At 37.2% G+C, this 22,395-nt stretch overlaps 1 protein-coding gene across 2 annotated transcripts in view; it reads right to left on the bottom strand.

The window, feature by feature from the left end:
• DTNBP1 (dystrobrevin binding protein 1) overlaps nt 1–22,395 on the bottom strand; it is a 129,489-nt gene that overhangs the window by 95,191 nt on the left and 11,903 nt on the right. For both annotated transcript variants that reach the window (XM_045497337.1, XM_045497336.1), the window contains exons 3-5: nt 22,293–22,343; nt 11,113–11,173; nt 4,073–4,205 (exon numbers count right to left, since the gene is read on the bottom strand). In XM_045497337.1, coding sequence (XP_045353293.1) covers nt 4,073–4,205; nt 11,113–11,173; nt 22,293–22,343 — 245 coding nt within the window. The remainder of the gene's footprint in view (nt 1–4,072; nt 4,206–11,112; nt 11,174–22,292; nt 22,344–22,395) is intronic.

Raw genomic sequence — 22,395 nt, 5'->3', positions numbered from 1 at the left:
CTGCACAATGGCCTCTAAGCGTTTCAGTGAAAGGAAAGACTCACACATCTCTCGCTTTAAATCAAAAGCTACAGGTCATGATCTCGCAGTCTGTGGGTTCAAGCCCCGCATCGGGCTCTGGGCTGACAGCTCAGAGCATGGAGCCTGCTTCGGATTCCGTGTCTCCCTCTCTCTCTGCCCCTCCCTGCCCCTCCCCCGTTGCTCTCTGTCTCTGTGTCTCAAAAATGAATAAACGTTAAAGACAAAAAAATTTTTTTTTTTTTTAAAAAGCTAGAAATGATTAAGCTGAGTGAAGATGGCATGCCAAAAGCTGAGACAGGCCGAAAGCTAGGCCTCGTGCACCAAGCAGTCAGCCAAGTTGTGAATGCAAAGAAAAAGTTCTCAAAGGAAATGAAAAGTGCTACTCTAATGAACCCATGAACGACAAAAAAGTTAAACGGTCTTATTGCCCACATGGAGAAAGTTTTAGTGGTCTGGACAGGTCGAATCAGCCACAGCACGCCTTAAGCCAAAGCCTAATTCAGAACCAGGCGCTGACTCTCTTCAGGTCCATGAAGGCTGAGAGAGGTGAGGAAGCTGCAGAAGGAACATCTGAAGCCGGCAGAGGTTGGTTCATGAGGTTTAAGGAAAGCAGTCGTCTCCACTACACAAAAGAGCAAAGTGACCCAGACAGTGTTGACTGGAAGCTCAGCAAGTTCTCCAGAAGGTCCAACTAAGGTAGCTAATGAAGGTGGCTACACTAACCAACAGATTTTCAGTGTAGACAAAACAGCCTTCAATTGGAAGATGCTGCCATCTAGGACTTTCAGAGCTGGACAGAAGTCAATGCCCAGCTTCAAAGCACAGGCTGACTCTCTTGTTAGGGGTAATGCAGCTGCTGACTCTAAGCTGAAGCCAGTCCACAGCAAAACTCCTAGGGCCCTTAAGAATTATGCTAGATCTACTCTGCCTGGGCTCTCTAAAGGGAACAATAAAGCCTGGATGACAGCAAATCTGTTTACCACATGGTTTGCTGAATATTTTAAGCCCCCTGTGGAGACTACTGCTCAGGAAAAAAAAGATTCCTTTCAAAATATTACTGCTCATTGACCATGTACCTGGTCACCCAAGAGCTCAGATGGAGGTGGACTAGGGGATTAGTGTTGTTTTCATGCTGCTGACACAATACCCATTCTGCAGCCCATGGATCAAGGAGTCATTGTGGCCTTCAAGTCTTAGTATTTAAGGAATCCATTTCACAAGGCTATAGCTGTCATAGATAGTGATTCCTCTGATGGACCTGGGCAAAGCAAATTGGAAATCTTCAACAAAGAAGTCACCCTTCCAGGTTCCACTAAGAACATTCATGATTCATAGGAAGAGGTCAAAATATCAACATGAACAAGAGTTTGGAAGAAAGTAACTCCAACCCTGATGGAAGACTTGGAGCAGTCCAAGCCATCTGTACGGGAAGTGACTGCAGATGTGGGAGAAAAAGCAAGAGAACTGAAATTAGCAGTGGAACCTGAAGACGGGACTGAATGGCCGCCACCTCGATAAAACCTGACGAGGAGATGCTTCTTATGGATGAGCAACGAAAGCTGTTTCTCGAGCTGGAATCTACTCCCGGGGACGATGCTGGGAAGACTGTCGAAAGGACAACAGAAGATGTAGAATGTCACATAAACCTAGCTGATCAAGCAGCAGCAGGGTCTGAGCGGACGGACTCCAGTTCTGAAAGAAGTTCTATTGTGGATGACAGGCTATCAAACGGCATCACCTGCTACAGAGAAATCATTCATGAAAGGAAGAGCCAATCAATGCCACCAACTTCATTACTGTCTTATTTTAAGAACTTGCCACAGCCACCCCACCTTCAGCAGGCACCAACCTGACCATCAACATGGAGGCAAGAGCCACCAGAAAGATTATGACTCACTTAAAGCCCAGGTGATGGTTGGCGTATTTTAGCAAAAGTATTTTTTAATTAAAGTACGTACGCTATTTTTTTAGACATGAGGCTATTTCACACTTAATAGACTATAGTGTAGTGTAAAACATAACTTTTATATACACTGGGAAACCAAAAAATTCATTTGACTCATTTTATTACAATATTTGCTTTATTGCAGTGGTCTGGAACCAAACCCACAATGTCTGAGGTATGCCTGTATATTCTATTTTAAGAAAGACGCCTATAAACTGCATTTCCCAAGCAGAATTAACTACAAGAATTAGAATTGCAGCAAAATGCATTTAATCAGGAAAGTGCTATCGAACAAAGAACATCTATAAACAGAATGTACTCCCAGCTAGGAAAAAAAGAAGGGAGGTTATCCTATCTGCAAAGACATACACACAAGCAATATACAGCAAATGACTCTGTTAGATACAGGAAGATAAGCCAAAAGAAAGCGGCTAAGAAGAAAATTCCAAATATCTTGGAGACTATTTCTATAGTCAGCCATCAAAGGCTGGACAAGGATCGTTACTATCCCCACAAGAGGGAAGTCAGGCAGAGGGCAACCACAGCTATTTGACATTTCTCTTAAGACCCAGAATTGCTTTTTCATGCCCTGCCTTCGGAAATTACAAAACACCACCACCAGAAGAGCTCTGTAACAGCCAGAGACTTAAGAATAGTCAGTCCAAGAGGCTACTGACAGCTTCCGAACTGTCATCCCCACTGAGGGCGTCATCGCTGTGACGCGGATCCTGCATCCACATCTCACTGAACTTCGTGACTCTGAGTGAGCCAGAGTCTCTCCAAGTCTTACTTTCCTTAGCTGTCAAATGGGATAATAATAGCTACTTTCAAAGGTTTCATGTAAGGATTAAAGATAATGTTTGTAAAGCACCTACCAATGTCTGACATATAACAGGTGCTATAAATGTTAGCTACGGTTACCAGCAATGGCATTCTAAATACCATTCGGCTCCATTTTATCCACACACAAAAAACTGTTGTCAAATTTACTAATGATTTGCTTTGTAAATCATTTTTGTTTTGCTTAAGAAAAGAAAATACTGAAAAACAAGGAGAGATGATAGGGTATCCTCACCTTCCTATCTACAACACTGGATCAGGTTATTGCCCCAGGAAGTTGATCTCCCATGTAGATACTCCTACTCCTACATTTCACTAAGATCTTTTTTTTTTTTTTTTTTTCAACGTTTATTTATTTTTGGGACAGAGAGAGACAGAGCATGAACGGGGGAGGGGCAGAGAGAGAGGGAGACACAGAATCGGAAACAGGCTCCAGGCTCTGAGCCATCAGCCCAGAGCCCGGCGCGGGGCTCGAACTCACGGACCGGGAGATCATGACCTGGCCGAAGTCGGACGCTTAACCGACTGCGCCACCCAGGCGCCCCATATTTCACTAAGATCTTAAGCTTGGTTAGAAAACAGTGAGCCACAGCGTTATCCTAAAATGTGGCACTGGCAAAGAAAAAAGGCATTTTTTTAATTATAAACTCAAGAAATCAAGAATATGAGTGTAATTTATTACAATGAAAACTATAATATATGTATTTATAATTATAATTATATATATAATTATAAACATATACATATAAACTTCCACAAGGTATCAATTTAGCCAAACAGATACCCTCATTGAACTGGATTTCTTTCATCTCTCAAGTGTTCAAGGAGGGGAAAAAAACCTATTTGAAGATACGAAGCTCTAAGAAGACCTCATTTTTAAAGCAATGACTTTTAGAGGACATTCTACAACCAGAACAAGTCACTATAACCCCTTTTACTCTATACATTTATACTTTTAAACAGAGATCTAATGTCACACACAACACTGAGTCACTCTAAGAATCAACAAATTATACTTCCTAGGCTGAACTGAGGCAGAAAAGGTTAGCATATATTTTAGAAATAACTTCTAGACTTTAAAACCATTTCCTGCCTAATCCTCAGTTAATCAGAACATGAAATTAACTATAACTCACTCTTTTCCAAACAAAATCATGTTGACCAAGACTGTAATGTATTCTTAGAAGGCTTTGAATTCATACTGAGTCCTGTCCAAATTATTTTCATTCCTACAAGTCATGTACAGACACAAACGTTAACACTTACTCAGATTTGCTGCCATGGATTCTAAATCCGCTATTAGACCTGGAAGCTGCTGTAGCTGCTCCTGTAACTCGATGAGGCTCGTCTTCTTTTTCTCCCAGTGTGCGGAGAGCATAACCACCTCACTGTCCACCAGCTGCAACACAGAGGACCAAGAGTAAAGCAAAACCTGATTTCAGGCACAAGGAAACGACAGCACAATGAGAGTTGCTCAACCTAAGCTTTAAAAACCCCTCTGCTGGTGTCCCACAACAGGACAACCTAAAGAAAACTGAAGTTGTTTTCTTTCTTAGAAAAGAACCAACTTAATATTCAGTGTGGAAAACCTCAAATTACTGTTGGTCTCCGTGCCTCTTTACCCGGAGAAGAGAAAGTTCAGAAATGACCTCAGAAATCACTTCTAAGTACACCCTACTTTTGAGTAAACTATGTATTTGAAAATCCAAATCTAGAAGAAAAACAAATCAAAAAACCAACACTAACAACCAAAAGGAAAACAAAAAACAACCCGAAACACAATTACCAGGTAATTATTTGCTATTCGAAAGGAATTTTTTTTAACAGAAAAGCTCCTTGATGCCTTTATAACATATAGGATTCAATTCACATTTAAAGAGGAACGTACTGCATAAAGTAAGGTCAACAGTACTCGTCTACGAAGGAATGATTGAGGCAAGTGATCAATTCCAGAAAAAGGAGAAAAGGATTTATGTCAACAAGGAATTCAGATGTGAAGGGCTCCTAATAGCATGGCAGTGACATACTAGACCGGCCTAAAAGAATTCTAACTTCTTTTACTGCGGACGGTGGAAAAAATGACAGTCATCAGTTTCTCCCAGACAATTTTGTTTTGGTCGTAACATGGTGGGAGAGAGAAGACTTAGGATAAGCTTTAGAAGGATCAAGGAGAGGTCATCTTCTGAAAACATCACCAATGGTAAGCAAGCACTGTGAAAGATACCACATTAGTACAGTAAATACAAAGACTGCAAATTCATTATCTAACAGAAAATGTATTTGAATTTTGTCTGAAAATCAGAGTTCACGGTTTAAAAAAAGACAATTTAGGGGCCCCTGAGTGGCTCAGTCGGTTAAGTGGCCGACTTCGGCTCAGGTCATGATCTCGCGGCCCATGAGTTCAAGCCCCGCGTCGGGCTCTGCGCTGACTGCTCAGAGCCTGGAGCCTGTTTCCGATTCTGTGTCTCCCTCTCTCTCTGACCCTCCCCCGTTCATGCTCTGTCTCTGTCTCAAAAATAAATAAACGTTAAAAAAAAAAAAAAAAATTTTTTTTTTTTTAAAAAAGACAATTTACACATCCCAAGATTAAGATTTTTCAGCAGTTAGAGCACGAATATAACAAATTGTTACTGAATCTCACTAAAGTAACGGAGAACTTTAGAGAAATAAAATACCAAAACTAGATGCAAAATTATTTGTACGTGGTGCTAGATTGCTTGGGTTTCGACATTTTAACATTCAAGAAATTCTCAACATGGAAACAAAAGAACTAAGCTCAGACAGACAGGGTTAGAAGCCGCCTGGTTTCCTCACTCTGTCCTCAGACTCGCACACCTCCCCCCTGCTTTTCAGCCCACACTGCAGTGAAGACCACATTATCTCTCCAGACTGACTTCAAGGAGCCTCCTCTATTTCCTAGGTAATAAATGCAAAGCTGACATTATCAGAGGAAATATGTGCCATACCAATGTTCTCAGGGGAAAGCTTGAGCTGCAATGCTCTGGAAATATCCCCAGGAACAGAACTGCTCTTGGAGACGTATATGCAACTTCAACTCTTACTTAGTGCCAACTCATGCTTTCTAATGCAATCGTGGCAATGGATCTACACCCTCTAGTTCTAGTTGTTCCTCATCATGTTTCTTGCAAGGCAAGAAACCACACTGTCCTCTGCAAATAATGACCATCCACACAGACACTCGAGGCTTAAATTTTTGTTAATCTAATGAGTACAGATTTGTGGTTTCAATTTGTATTTCTCTGATTACTAATCAACTCCAAAACACATTTTCATGTTTACTGGCCACTCTTTTATTTTCTTCTGTAAAATGCCTGGTCATAGCTTTTGCTCACTTTTCTATTGGGTTATCGCCCTCTTTTTATTGGTTTGTTGTTCCTATTTTATGAACACTTGTCCTCTGTATTATGAATTGCTTCACTTTTTCATGGTGTTGTTTAATGAGTAGAACTTTTGATAAAAATTATTAGTATTTTTGGTTGGTACTTTTTATGCCTTCTTTAAGAAATCTTTCTTGGGGCGCATGGGTGGTTCAGTCAGTTAAGCGTCCAACTCTTGATTTCAGCTTGGGTCATGATCCCTATTCACGGGACCAGGCCCCACGTTAGGCTCTGCACTGACAGCATGGAACCTGCTTGGGATTCTCTCTCTCTCCCTCTCTCTCTCTGCCCCTCCCCCACTGGTGCTCTCTCTCAAAGTAAATAAATGAACATTAAAAAGAAATCTTTCTCTACCCTGAGGTCTTAAAGGTTGCCCACTATTTTCCAAAAGATGTAATTTCTCTTTCACATTTAACTCTGATGGAGTCAAAATGTGAATGAAGGTCTTCAACTACTTTTATTCTGGAGATTCTACCCAGTATAAAAGATATGAAGAAATGGAAGTCGTACACATTAGGAGGGAAGCAACAGAACTTACCATCTACACAAAACAACTCCCGGGCCCACATACAAATTATTGGAAAAGCAGATTTAGCAAGATGGTTGAATATGGGATCGATATGCTGCGAGTCAAATAAATACTTCAGGTTTGGGGAAATTTATCAGGACAAAGAAGTTACTTTCTATAAAAACTTGCTAAATCATTTTACTTTAATTGGATGAATTGTATAGAATCCCTGTGTTTAATTGTATGATATTATACAACTGGTCCATTATATTTTCTGCATCTGATGGCCACGTATTTTTCTTCTTTAATATATTCACGCGGTCAGTTGCATTTATCAAATCTCTAATGTCAACCTTTTAATCCTGGAATAGACCTGGCGGACAGGATTTTGGTTTTTACGCATTGCTGGGTCTGTCTGCCAACACAAGCATACGGTGCAGATGTCCACCAAAGAATGCCTTTTGTTGATCATCCAGCACTCACAGGACATCCACATGACAATGCCAAGTTCCGGTTAATATTTACGTAGGAAAACTTTATATACCAGCTTGACCCCCACTTTAAAACAGTGTGCGAGAAGATGCCCAAATTGTATTTCAAACACGGCTGTTAGAATATCACAATCACGATACAGCATGAGGAGCACATCCACAAAGGAGGTGCATATTGCTGGCGCTGAGAGGCCGCACGACTGCACATAAGCAACGCTTTATTAGCAGTCATGTTAAAAGTCTGGTAATCAATCGGAAAACTATGCTTTAAGCACTCTACATCCTAACAGATTGCTCCAGGTATAGACATTTTGCTGGTTTTAAATATATTTAAGCAAGCTGGTTGAGGGCTGTGGGTGACACGACATAACTTTTCCAATTTAGAATACGGGAAATAGACTCCTCGTCAGAGCTTTTGCATGGAACATCTGACTTTCAGAAACTGAAGTTAAGCGAGAGATGAGGACTTTGTTCATAATTTTTATATCTATATTCATGAGTGAGACTGGACCTCAGTGTCACTTTCTCATACTTCCCTTGTTTGGTTTCAGTATTAAAGTTATGTTAGTCTCATTCAGTGGGTTGGGCACAGTTTCCCCTTTTTCATTTGCTACAAGAGTTGGTTTAACACTGAAACGGTAGATTCCCCAAGTGTGATAGAACTCTTCTATCTAAGTCTGCAGCACTTTCTGAGCAGAAACAATTTTTAATCACTAATGCAATTTCCTATTCCCTATTTGAATTGCTTCTAGAATTGATTTTGGTAAAAATTTCTAGGATTTTTGCTATTTCATCTAAGTTTTCAAATTTGTCAGAGTTGTTCACAAACTCAATCTTTTTGCTCTCTGTGATAACTGGTAACATTCTCTTCAATTCTTAACATTATTTGTCTCTTGATGAACACCATTAGAGATTTATCTACTATATTAGTCTTTTCTAAGAACGTTTCACTTTGGAGGCACCTGGCTGGCTCAGTTGGTAGAGCACACAACTCTTGACCTCAGGGTTGTACGTTCAAGCCCCACGCTGGGTGTAGAAATTACTTAAAAATAAGTAAAACTTTAAAAAAAAAAAAAAGAACTTTTCACTTTTAGTTTCTACTGTATTTTTATATTCTACTTCATTTACTTCTCTTATCTCTATCGTCTTTTCCATTCTTTCTTCAAGGCTTATTCTGTTCGCTTTCCAAATTCTTAAGTTAGTTTAGGTCACTGTCAGTCTTTCTTTTTTCTCTATAAAACTTCCATCTAAGTAGACTTGAGCAAATTCAACAACTTACATGTAAATTTTAAAGTTTTCAATACCAGGGTTCCTGGGTGGCTCAGTCAGTTAAGTGTCCGGCTTCGGCTCAGGTCATGATCTCATGGCTTGTGAGTTCAAGCCCCGCGTCGGGCTCTGTGCTGACAGCTCAGAGCCTGGAGCCTGCTTCAGATTCTGTGTCTCCCTCTCTCTCTGCCCTCCCCTGCTCGTGCTCTATATCTCTCCCACTCTCTCAAAAATAAATATTTTTTAAAAACGTTTTTCAAAATAAAGTTTTCAATAATTTTCCTTCTTTGCACCATAAACTAGTCATAATATTTTTTATTTCCAGACCTATAGAATTTTCAAAATTGTCTTCCTGTATTGATTTTCAGCTTCATTTGCAGTGGGATCACAGAATAGTCTGTATGACTTCACTTATACAAAACTTGTTGAGAATTGCTTTACAGCTCAGTAAATGGTCGATTTTCAAGTGTTCTAAACATGCTGTAAAGAACCTGTACTTCACATTTGCTAGGACAGTGTTCTACATTTGTCCGTCAAGTCAAATTTGTTAATCACATTATTTAAATCTCCTATATCCATACTTCTTTTATCTTGTCTTTTTTTTTTTTTTTTCTATCAACTAAGAGGAATGAATTAAAATTCTCCCATTTTGATCACAGATTTATCTGTTTTTTCCCTTGTAGTTCTATTGGTCTTTTACATATTTAGTTTTTCCTATATTGCCTTCCCCTCATTATTTCTAGAATGTTTATTAGATAAGCTGATCCATATGAAACACTAACTTTACAGAGCAAAATTAGTCCAATACTGGTAATCTCACTGGGTTCAACCTAAAGATCTTCTGTAACTATTCTCTACTAACCCCTCTTTCATATTTATCTCCGAGATTCCTCATCTTAGAGATCCCTTTCTTATCTCTGAGATCCCTTTCTTATCTCAGTTATCTCTTCCTTATCTCCGAGATCCCTTCCTTACCTCCGAGATCCCTTCTAAGTAGGTGACTTTCTTTCTTCATTGCTATTTTCTCTCTTCAGCTGTATACAATTGCTGTTTAAGCACACACTTTGGATTTTTAATGTCACTGACTTTTTAGAGTCCTGTTTGACAAAGCCTTATTCCTTACTCATTTTTTAATCCACCTTTTATCTCTTTAAAAGACTCTGCATATACCTATTTAACAGTCTATATCCAACAGTGCAATATCTAATGTCTTTTGTAGGTCTAAGTCTTATTCTTTGGTTCTGGTGCCTCTCAAACTTCATAATATATCTGTGTGTTTGCTAAATTTTTTTTTTTTTTTTTTTTGGAGAGGTGGCAGAAAATAAATCCGTAGGAAAAAAAAGAAAGTTGGTCTGTAGAAATATTGAGGGGCCTAGGTTTACAGTTTCATCCACACAGACTTTGTGTTTGTTTCTGTTGGGTGTCAAAGAACACAGTCACCTGTGTTCCCTTTATTTTAATTCAGTGTTTCCTCAATCATGCAGGAAGTATGGAGTGGGGCTCCGCACTGATATGAGGCCAAGATGATGGTAACAAATCTAGAAACAGGACTGGATTTTTTCCAAGCTGTTACAAAGACAGATTTCCCTGTTGCCTCCTTTTGTAGACAGGTAGCTTTTTTTCCCCTACCTTAACCTTTCACTGAGGGATACAGCTGCTTCAAAGATTCAGGAGCTGTATGCGTCTCAGACCCAGTTCCCCACAGAGTCTCCTTTCTCCATAAATCTTGAAGCTTTTATTTTAGTATTTGACCCCAGCTTCCATGTTTGTTTGTTTTTTAACCACTCTGATTTCGGTTCCCTTTTTTCTTCTGTTTTCTTTTTTTTCCCCCCTTTAGGATCTCCCTTTTTTGTGAGCCTAATGCATTAAATAATTTTTAAAATATCTATCCAGCATTTAAGTGTTTTACAGCTACAGGGCTTTTCAAAGTACCTGGTCTGCCTTACTACCAGAAACCTATATTCCCCCTTGTCAGTAATTTCTAAGAGAAACACTAATGTCTAACTTTCATCACATATATTACTCTTCTCTATGTAACTATTACAGCTTCCCACATCTAGGTAAGTGGTTAAGAAAGTCAGTCTACGTTAATTAAAATTCAGAATCACAGAAGTGTTTTTATAAAGAAGTAAGTCTGACTGACAACCATAGGACAGAGTATTTAATCTTGGCTAATAAAGCTATAAGTACGTGTACCAAATACTTCTCATCACAATCACTTTTATACACAATAAAAGTACACTTTATAAAAAGTACAATCACTTTTATACATTATATACTCTACACATAATGCCTCAAAGTAGTTTGTTCCCCTAAGTGAATTGAGGATGACCCCTGAAACTTTTACATTTATTTGGTAAGCAAATTAATGGTTTTAGGCATCAGACTCAACTTCAAAACATTATACTGAGATGAACCAAATATCTCCTTGAGACTTGAGGATAAAAGTCATAAACTCTCTACGCCTAACTCAGCTTAGATTTAGTTGAGAAGAATTGCAAAAATTTAATTTAGGGGTTTCATAACTACTAAATTCAATTTCAGATATCCTGCAAGATACTTTAATGCAATTCCAAATTTAATTTCTTAAAATTCAACGCTGCAAAAAGAGATTTTCCCCCCCAAGGTTAGCCCATTCTTTACCTCTCCAGCACTTGCGCATTCCTTGGCTCTTCTGTGAAGTGCAGCCCATGTATCTTCATACCTAAAAAAAAGCCAAAAATAATTCTCAATGCAAACCACACATTTAAAAAAAAAACACTATCTAAAGTTGAACCTGGGGGTGCCTGGGTGGCTCAGTCGGTTAAGCATCCGACTTTGGCTCAGGTCACGATCTCACGGTCCAGCCCCGCATCAGGCTCTGTGCTGACAGCTCGGAGCCTAGAGCCTGCTTCAGACTCTGTCTTCAGTCTCCCTCTTTCTCTGCCCCTCCCCTGTTCATGCTCTGTCTCTGTCTCAAAAATAAATAAACATTAAAATAAATAAATAAAGTTGAACCTGGAACTCCTATGGTGCCAAGAAAAAAAAAGAAAAAAGAAAAAGAAAAAAGCAACTCAAAAAATAATAGGATTTCACAAGGACACAGAAGAAACCTGAAGCGGCTTCCAATGGCCAAACCTGGGACAATCTGAGCAGCAAATTAATAATGGTAGTAATGAGTTATAACTCGAGGAATAAAACAAACTTCCAAGAGTTCACAGTGTTTTATTTTTTTTTTAATTTTTTTTTTAACGTTTATTTATTTTTGAGACAGGGAGAGACAGAGCATGAACGGGGGAGGGTCAGAGAGAGAGGGAGACACAGAATCTGAAACAGGCTCCAGGCTCTGAGCTGTCAGCACAGAGCCCGACGGGGGGCTCAAACTCACGGACCGTGAGATCATGACCTGAGCCGAAGTCGGACGCTCAACCGACTGAGCCACCCAGGCACCCCCACAGTGTTTTATTTTTTAATTTTTATTTTTTATTTATTTTTTTTTACCCCCACAGTGTTTTAAATAAATAACTGAATAAATGAATGGGGAAGAAGGGAAAAGTACTTCTGTAGTAGAATTCCTATTAATAACTGTAGAAAAAAATGATAAAAAAAATCACCACTTCCTAAGCACAACAATAACTGTTTCAGGAAAGAATTCTAATGGATGCTAAAATTCTGGGTGAAATTAGGAAGAGAAACAAAATATTTACATAGTCTCAAGGTATCTCCCCAAAGGACACACATAAATTAAAAGGGGGGAAACAGTGTAACAGTGTAGAAACCATGAAGACACTTCCCTAACCAAGTGATCAAGACTAATGAAACACGTAAACATCATGTGCCTACTAATATGATGCCCTGAAAAGGACACAATACTGCCCTCCTGGTATTCTTGCCAAAACACCACTGACTTGAATTTAACCATGAGAAAATAGCACATAAACCCAAACTGAGGGACATTCTGCAAAATAACAAAAAAGTACTCTCCAAGTGTCGAGGTTATGAAAAACAAAGACTCGGGAACTGTGCCAGATTAATGGGGATGAAGGAGATAGAGTGACTAAGTACAATTTATGATCTTGGATTGGATCCTGGTCCCCAAATAAGGACATTTGTGGGATAGCTGATGAAATCTGAATGAGGTCTGTCGGTTATAGGGTAGTGTCGATTTCCTGGTTTTAATAATGATACTCTTTAATAAATGTACTCAGTAAGAGTACAACTAGTAAGATCATTAACAATAATCTTCAAATATGCAAAGCAATAATTGACACCATTGAAGGGGGAAATAAACCATTCTCCAATAACAGAGACTTCAATACCTCACTCTCAATAACGGTTAAAATGACCAGACAAAAGATACTTAAGAGAGGACCTGAACACCACAATAAGCCAACTAGATATATAAATATATACAGAACATTCTACCCAACAGCAGCAGAATACACATTCTTCTCAAGTGTACATGGGAAATTTTCCAGGATGGATCATTTGCTAAGCCACAGATTAACTCTCAATAGATTTTTTAAAGGGGAGTAAATGAGAAATCTCTGAACCTATTGCTCAATTTTGCTGTGAACCTAAAATTGCTCTAAAAACAGCCCATATATACATACATATACATATATATACACATACGTACACATATATACACATATATATGTGTGTGTATATATATATACACTTTTTTAAAACAAAAAGAGACATAGATATCACACAATGTATCTTTTCTAACCACAATGGGATGAAGTTTGAAATCAAAAAGGAACGAAAGGAAAACTGAAAAATTCACAAATTTGTGGAAATTAAAACTTTTAAATAACCAATGGGTCAAAGAAAAAAAATCATAAATCAGACTGTATTAAGAGATGAATGAAAATAAAACTACAACATACCAAAACTTAAGGACTCAAGAAAAACAGGGCTAAGAATGAAATTTATAGCTATAAATGCTTACATTAAAAAGGAAGGAAGATCTCAAATCAACAGCCTGACTTCACAACTTAAGGAAGTAGAAAAAGAATAAACTGAACCCAAGCTACCAGAAGGAAGAAAAAGTAAACATTAGGGCAGATAAATAAAATAGTGAATAAAAATATTGAGAAAAATCAGTGAAATAAAAAATTGGTTCTTTAGAAAGATTCACAAAATTAAATCTTTAAGTGGACTAAGGAGGAAAAAAAAGAAGACTCAAAATTAGAAAGAAAAGTGGGAAATTATCAATTTTACAGAAATCAAAAAGGATTATAGGGGAGTACTATGAGTAACTGTATGCCAACAAATTGGATAACCCAGATGTAATGGACAAATTCCTAGAAACATAAAACCTACCAAGACTGAATCCCAAAGAAACAGAAAATCTGAAAAGACCCATAATTAGTAAGGAAGATTGCATCAGTCACTGAAAATTTCGCTCCTGAACAATCAATGAATCAAAGAAGACATTAAACAGGAAATAAAAATGTATCTTGAAACAAATTAAAATGGAAGTACAACATACTAAAACTTATGGGATACAGTTCTAAGAGGAAAGTTCATAACAAATGCCTACATTAAAAAGAAAGATCTCAAATAAACAACCTAAGTTTCTACACTTTAAGAAACCAGAAAAACAAGAAGGGCCCAAAGTTAGCAGAAGGAAGGAAATTATAAAGATTAAAGAAAAAATAAATGAAATAGAGAACAGAAAAACAATAAAAAAGATTAACCAACCTAAGAGTTGATTCTTTGGAAAGACAAAATTGACAAAACTTTAGCCTAGACTAACTAACCATGGAAAAATGACAGAGGACCCAAACCCACAAAACTATAAATTAAAGAGGAGACATTACATTTGACACCACAGAAATACAAAGGATCATAAGAGGGTACTATGAACAACTATACACCAACAAACTGGACAGCCGAGAAGAAATGGAAAAAGTCTTAGAAACATACAAACTGGGGCACTTGGGTGGCTCAGTCGGTTGGGCGTCCGACTTCAGCTCAAGTCATGATCTCACAGTCCGTGAGTTCAAGCCCCGCATCGGGCTCTGTGCTGACAGCTCAGAGCCTGGAGCCTGTTTCAGATTCTGTGTCTCCCTCTCTCTCTTCCCCTCCCCCACTCACGTTCTGTCTCTGTCTCTCTCAAAAATAAACATTAAAAAAAAAAAAAACTTTAAAAAAAGAAACATACAAACTACCATAATGGAATCAGAAACAGAGAAGTTTGAATAGCAATTACTAGTAAGAAGATTGAATCAGTAATCAAAAATCTCCCAATGAAGGAAAAGCCCAGCATGAGATGGCTACACTGGTGAATTTTACTAAACATGAAATGTTTCTTCTTGAAAAGAAGAATCAATGCCAATCCTTTTCAAACTCTTCCAAAAAAAAAACTGAAAAGGAATGCTCCCAAACACATTTCAGGAGGCTAGCAGTACCCTGAAACCAAACCCAGAAAAGGACACTATCAGAAAAGAAAACTACAGACCAATATCCCTGATGAATAGATGGATGTAAAAACTCAGTAAAATACCAGCAAGTTGAATTCAGCAGTACATTAAAATAATCATTCACCATGATCAAGTAGGATTTACACCAGGGATAAAAAGATGATTCAACCTCTACTAATCAATGTGATATAGCACATTAATAGAACTGAAAAAGTATCATACAATCATCTCGATAGATGCAGAAAAAGCATTTGATAAAATTCAGCATCTGTTCATGATAAAAACTATTAACAAATTATGTATAAAAGGAATGTAACTCAACATAATAAAAGCCATATATAAGCTCACAGCTAACATCATACTCAGTGATGATAGGCTGTAAGTTTTCCTCTAAGATCAGGAACAAGGGCTCCCACTCTCACCGAGGGCTCCCACTCTCACCATTCCTATTCAACACAGTACTAGAAGTCCTTGCCAGAACAATCAGGAATGAAACACAAGGCATCAGAATTGGAAAGGAGTAAGTAGAGTTGTCTCTATTTGTAAATGACATAATTTTATATATAGAAAATCCTAAAGACTCTGCCAAAAAAAACCTGTTAGATCTAACCAACAAACTCAATAAAACTGCAGGATGCAAAATTAACGTACAAAAATCAGTAGCGTTTCTATACACTAACAACAAATCATCTGAAAAATAAAATGATCTCATTTACAATAGCAACAGAAACAATAAAATAGTTGGGAATAAACTTAACCATGAAGGGGAAAGATCTCTACTCTGAAAGGTATAAGGTAATGATGTAAGAAATCAAAGATGAAAATAAATGGAAAGGTATCCCATGTTCATAGACTGGGAAAATACTGTTAAAATGTCAATACTACCAAAAGCTATCCATAGATTAATGCAATCCCTATCAAGATTCCAATGGCATTTTTTTTTTAAGTAGAAAAAGCAATCTTAAAATTTATATGGAACCACAAAGATCCCAAATAACCAAAGCAACCTAAGAAACAAGAATAAAGAGGCATCACATTTCCCGATTTCAAGATATAGTACAGAGCTACAGTAATCAAAACAGTCTGGAACTGGCCTAAAAACAAATAGATCAATGGAACAGAATAGAAAGTCCAGAAATAACCCCAAGCATACATGGTCAACTAATATTTGACAAGTGAGCTAAGAATACTCAATGGAAAAGACACTCTCTTCAATAAACAGTCCTAGGAAAATGGGATATTCACATGTAAAATAATGAAACTATACCCCTAACTTATACTCTCACAAAAATTAACTCAAAATGGATTAAAGACATGAAATGTAAGACATGAAACCATGAAACTCCTGGAAGAAAACACAGGTAAAAAGTTCCATGACATGGGTCTTGGCAATGGTTTTTTGGCTATCAAACCTAAAGTACAAGCAACAAAAAGCAGTGGGAATATATCAAAATAAAGAGCTTCTGCAGAGCAGAAGAAATAACAAAGTGAAAAGACAGCCTAAAGGGAAAAAAAATTTCCAAACCATGTATCTGACAAAAGATTAATATCTAAAATACATAAGGAACACATACAACTCAATACCCAAAAAACCCCAAATAATGTAATTTTTTAAATGTACAAAAGATGTCACTAGACATTTTTCCAGAGATATATGAATGGTTAACAGGCATATGAAAAGATGCTCAACATCACTAATTATTACACAAATCAAAACCACAGGGAACTACCACCTTCCACCTGTTAGAATAGCTATCATCAAAAAGATACAACAAATTCTGGTGAGGACGTTGAGAAAGAGGAACCCTCGGTTGCACCGTTGGAGGGACTGTAAACAGGTATAGCCACTATGGAAAACATAACAAAGGATCCTTAAAAAATTAAAAACAGAAATACCACACAATCCAGTAATCCCATCAGTTCTGGGTATTTACCCAAAGGAAACAACACTAACTCAAAAAGATATCTACAACCCCCCCCCCCCCCCCCGTTGATAGTGGCATTATTTACAATAGTGAAAACATGGAAACAGCCTAGGCATCCACTGATGGGTGAGTGATGCATATATATATATATGTGTATATATATACAGAGTATATACAACGGAATATTATTCAGCCATTAAAAAAACGAGGAAAACCTGCCATTTGTGACAACATGAATGGACTCTGAGGCCGTTATGCTAACCGAAATGAAATAAATCAGACAAAGACAAATAATCGTGCAATCTCACTTACATGCAGAATAAAAAAAAGAAAAAATCCAAACTGAGAGAGATCAGATTTGTGGCTACCAGAGGCAGAGTGGAAGAGGAAGGAATTGGAGAAAGGTGGTCAGAAAGTATAAACTCCTACCACAATGTACCGTGCAACATGATGTGTATAGTAATACTAACATATAACACATATGAAAGTTAAGAGTTCTCATCACAGGAAAAATTTTTATTTTTTTGCTTTTTTGTTTTATCTCTCTGAGATGATGGATGTTAACTCTTTGTTGTGATCATTTCACAATACACGGAAGTCAAACCACCATACTGTACACCTTAATCTTATACAGCGACATATCTAATTATATCTCAATAAAACTGGGAAAAAAATGTTTTAAACCTCCCCAAAAAAGAAAAGCCTGGGTCCTGATGATTTCACTGATGAATTCTGCCCCACATTTAAAAAACACCAAACCATCTGAAACTCTTCCAAAAAACTGAACAGGAGGGAACACTCCCTTATTGTAAGGCCAGCATTATCCTGATACCTAAGCCAGACAAAGACACTACAATAAAATGACATATCCTATATAAACAGTGATGCAAAGTGAATTCAGGAGCATACTGAAAGGATTATATGCCATGACCTATTGGGATTTTTTCCCTAGAATTCAAGAATGGTTCCACATATGGAAACCAATCAATGTAATATGCCACAGTAATAAAATCAAGGGGAATAAATACATAACTTCAACATGATGTTGAAAAAGCATTTGACAAAAGTCAATATACTTTCATGATAAAATCTCAAAAAACACGGAATAAAAGGAAACTATGTAAACATAATAAAACCATATATGAAAAACCCACAGCTATCATCATAGTTGATGACAAAAGATTGAAAGCTTCTCTTCTAAGACCACAAAAAAGACAAAAATGACTGCTTTTGCTAATTCTATTCAACATAGTACTGGAAGATCTAGCCAGAGCAATTAGGCAAGAAAAAGAAATAAAAGACACCAAATTGGAAGGAAAGAAGTAAAATTATGTTTGCTGATGATATAATCTTAAATGTAGAAAAGCCTAGGGACTCCACAAAAACAAACCCTGTTAGAATAAACAAATTCAGCAAAGTATCAAAATATAAAATCAATGCACAAAGTCAGTTGCATTTCTATATACTGAAAATGAAAATTCAAAAAAGAAATTTAAAAATTCCACTTATGATAACATTAAAAAATTGAGGATTTAACAAAGATAATCAAAGACTAGTACAATGAAAACTACAAAACACTTCTCAAAGAAATTAAAGAAGTCATAAATTGTTGGAAAGATATCCCAGGTTCATGGACTGGAAGACTAATATCATTAAAATGTTGTCAATAATAACAGAAAGTAATCGGTTAATATTTAAGGCCATCTCTATCAAAACCCCAATGACATTTTTTGTAGAAGCAGAAAAAAATCCATCATAAAATTCATTTGGAATGTCAAGGGACCCTGAATAGCCAAAACAACCTTGATAAGAACAAAGTTGGAGGACTCATACTTGCTGATTTCAAAACTTACTATAGGGGTACCTGGGTGGTTCAGTTAGTTAAGCATTTGACTCTTGATTTCAGCTCAGGTCATGATCTCATGGTTCATAGGATCAAGCCCTGCATTAGGCTCTGCATTGACAGCATGTAGCCTGCTTGGGATTCTATCTCTCTCTGTCCCTTCCTCACTCATGCTCTCTCTCTCTAATAAACTTAAAAAAAAAAAAACTGCAAAGCTACAGCAATCAAAACAGTGTGCCACTGTTATAAAAACAGAAATCTAGACCAGTGAAATAACCCAGAAAGAAACTCTCACATACATGGTCAAATAATTTTCAACAAGCTTTGCAAGACCATGCAACGGGGAAAGGATAGTCTTTTCAACAAATGGAGCTGGGAAAACCGGATATCCACATGTTAAATAATGAAGTTGGGCCCTTACTTAACATCAGGTACAAAAGTAAACGATATGGATCAAAAATCCAAACACAAGTACTAAAACTATAAAAGTCTTAGGAAAAAAAAAACATAGGAAAAGCTTCATGACATGGGATTTGGCAATGATATCTTGGAGATGACACCACAGGCACAAAAAACAGACAAACTGGACTTCCATCAAAATTAAAACATTTTGGGCATTAAAGAATACAGAGTAAAAAGGCAACCCACAGGATGGGAGAAAATATTTGCAAATCACGTATCTGATATGAGATTAATAACCAGACACATACAGAACTCCTAAAACTCAATAACAAAAAACCACCCTATGCAAAAATGGGCAAAACGCTTGAATAGACATGTTTCTAAAGATAACAACCCAATAAGCACATGAAAAGATGCTCACAATCATCAATCATTAGGGAAATACAAATCAACACCACAATGACATACCACTTCACACCAATTAGAATGACTATTGTAAAACAAAACAAAACAAAAAACCAAAACAGAAAATAACAAGTTTTGCTGAAGCTATGGATAAATGGGAGTGCTGTGTATAGCCGGTGAGAATGTAAAGTCATGTGGCTGCTATCTAATGGTAGAGTGGCTCTTCAAAAACTTAAAACTTGAATGACCACATGATCCGGCAACTGAGTATATACCCAAAAAACCTGAAAGGGTCTTGAAGAGAGATTTGCACACTCCTGTTCACAGCAGCCTTACTCACAATAGCTAAAAGGTGGAACCAGCCTAAGTGTTCGTTAACAGATGAATGGTTAAACAAACAAAAAAAAATGGATAAACAAAAATGGATAATGAAACATTAATCAGCCTTGAAAAGAAAATTCTGACATATGCTTGAGCATGGATAAATCTTGAAAACAGTAAGCTAAGTGTAATAAGCCAGTCACAAAAAGACAAATACTATATGGGTTCACTTCTATGAGGTACCTAGAGTAGTCAAATTCATAGAAAAAGAAAGTCAAATGACGGTCACCAGAGACAGGGAAGGGGGCAACGGGGAACTGTTTAATGGGCAGAGTTTCAGTTTTGCAAGATGGAAAGTTTTGAAGACTGGATGCATAACAGTGTGAATGTACTTAACACTATTGAGTTGCACACTTACAAACGGTTGATATGGTAAATTTTGTTATGTGTATTTTATTAGTTTTTAACAGTTAAAAAATTGTAATACAGAGATCTGCCATTTAAAATGGTCTTTCCTCCACTTCATATTAGTTCCGAAGAGAAAAGACTGTGTTTCAATGCACTGAATGAACACATTAGAGGCATCTTCCTATGGTTGTAAATTTTCATATTAAGCCCCAAGACGCACTCCACTCCAAAAATCTACCACACACGTAAGTCTACACTTCTAAAATAAATCTTTCAATGAGGTTCATTCAACTAAATCACTCAATTTAAAAAAAAATAGGGATAAAATGTAAGCAATACACCACTGATTAATTTTTACTACACCTTCTTTCATGTTCACTTATGCTCTTCACTCAACAAAACCAAAGAAGAAGTTAATATCAAGTTAAGCACTTTTGAGAAAAGAAAAAAATCTCTATATTTAGCAACCATAAAAAGAAACCCACTGAAGAACCAGAAAAGATAAAGCAAAATGTAGGCAAAGGGGACTGTGTCATAATAAACGCACATCAGGAGGAGGAGATCTCGCACTGCACACGTCGTTACCACATATCTGTCAGGGGACACGTTATTAAGTTCAGAACTGCACATAACATAAACTATATATTTATTTTTGTAACACCTATATTGAAGTAATTCACATACCATAAAATACATCCTTTTAAAGTATATAATTCATGGGCGCCTGGGTGGCTCAGTCTGTTAAAGTATATCAATCAATAGTTTTTAGCATATTCACGGAGTTGGGCAACTGTCACTACCGTCTAATTCCAAATCATTTTCGTCACCCCAAACAGAAACCCCACTCTCATTAGTAGCCACTACTCATTCCCCTCTCCCCCACCACCAATCCTTGACAACCACTAATCTATCCGTCTCTATGGATCTGCCTCTTCTGGACATTTTATATACAAATGGAATCATGTAATACATGACTTTTGTGTTGGTTCCTCTTGCTTAACATAATGTTTTGGGGTCTCACCCAGGCTGTGGCCTGTATCAGCACTCCACTACTTTCTGTGGCTGCATATACACTCACCAGTTGATGAACATCCGTGTTGTTTCCACTTTTAGGCTGCTTAGTTCTGCTTTATGAATAACATTGCTAAGTACATTTGTGTACACACTTCTATGCAGACGTGAGTTTTCCATTCTCTTGGTGTGAAATTGCCAGGTCGCATGGTAATTCTATGATTAACTTTTTAAAGAAACTACCCAACAATTTTCCACAGGAGCTGCACCATTTTTTCCACTCCTACCGGCAGTGCAAGGAGTTCTATTTCTCCACATCCTTATCGACACTTGCTAGCGCCTTTCTGATGACGGCCATGCTAGTGGGTGTGAGGTGGTATCTCACTGTGGTCTTGACGAGCATCACAAATGACGCTGAGCATCTTTTCATGTGACTATTGGCCATTTATATCTTCTCTGGACAACTATCTACTCAAGTCCTTTGCCTCTCCTTCATTGGGTTGTTTTTTTATCATTGAGTTATCACAGTTCCTTGTACACTCTAGATTCAAATCCCTCTGATATATGAGTTGCAAATATTTCTCTCATTCTGTGGACTGTTCCACTTTCTTGATGGGTTCTTTGAAGTACAGAGGTTTTTAATTTGTCTAAGCCCAACTTAACCTATTTTTTTCTTCTGTTGTTTATGCTTTTGTTGCCATATCTAAGAAAATCATGCCTTTTAATATTAATCTGCATGCCAACAGGAGAGGAGTCGAGATGAAATGGTGTAAAATTAAAAATCAAAGTAAAAGAAGTATCAAAGACTCAGATTCAAAATCAATGTTCTTACAAAAGAAAAACCAGAAACATAATAAATACACATAATAAAGTATTGATGAGCAAAGATAATAGTGACCAATCTGCTCAAAGTCTGAATGGCCTTTGCACTAATCAATGAAAAGTAAAAATCCTTCAGGGAAATGAACAAGTAAGTAATTTCTAATCACTATGTTTGGGTAAGATTTAGTTGTTTTACATTTTCTATTTATAAAATTATCAAATATTTTTAGGCAACAGTCAGAAGCATAATTTTGTTATTTAAATGAAAACACTTACCTGCTAAGTAATTCTAGTCCAGCAGAGTACTTTGGCAAATACGGAACAGTCCTGCCAAAAAAAAAACCCCACTTATTTTATTAAAATTCTTTCTGATTTAGGC

The sequence above is a fragment of the Leopardus geoffroyi genome, chromosome B2 (genome assembly GCF_018350155.1).
Source record: "Leopardus geoffroyi isolate Oge1 chromosome B2, O.geoffroyi_Oge1_pat1.0, whole genome shotgun sequence".
Taxonomy (NCBI): Eukaryota; Metazoa; Chordata; class Mammalia; order Carnivora; family Felidae; genus Leopardus; species Leopardus geoffroyi.
The sequence above is the reverse complement of the archived record's forward strand: the minus strand, read 5'-3'. Positions and strand labels throughout refer to the sequence as shown.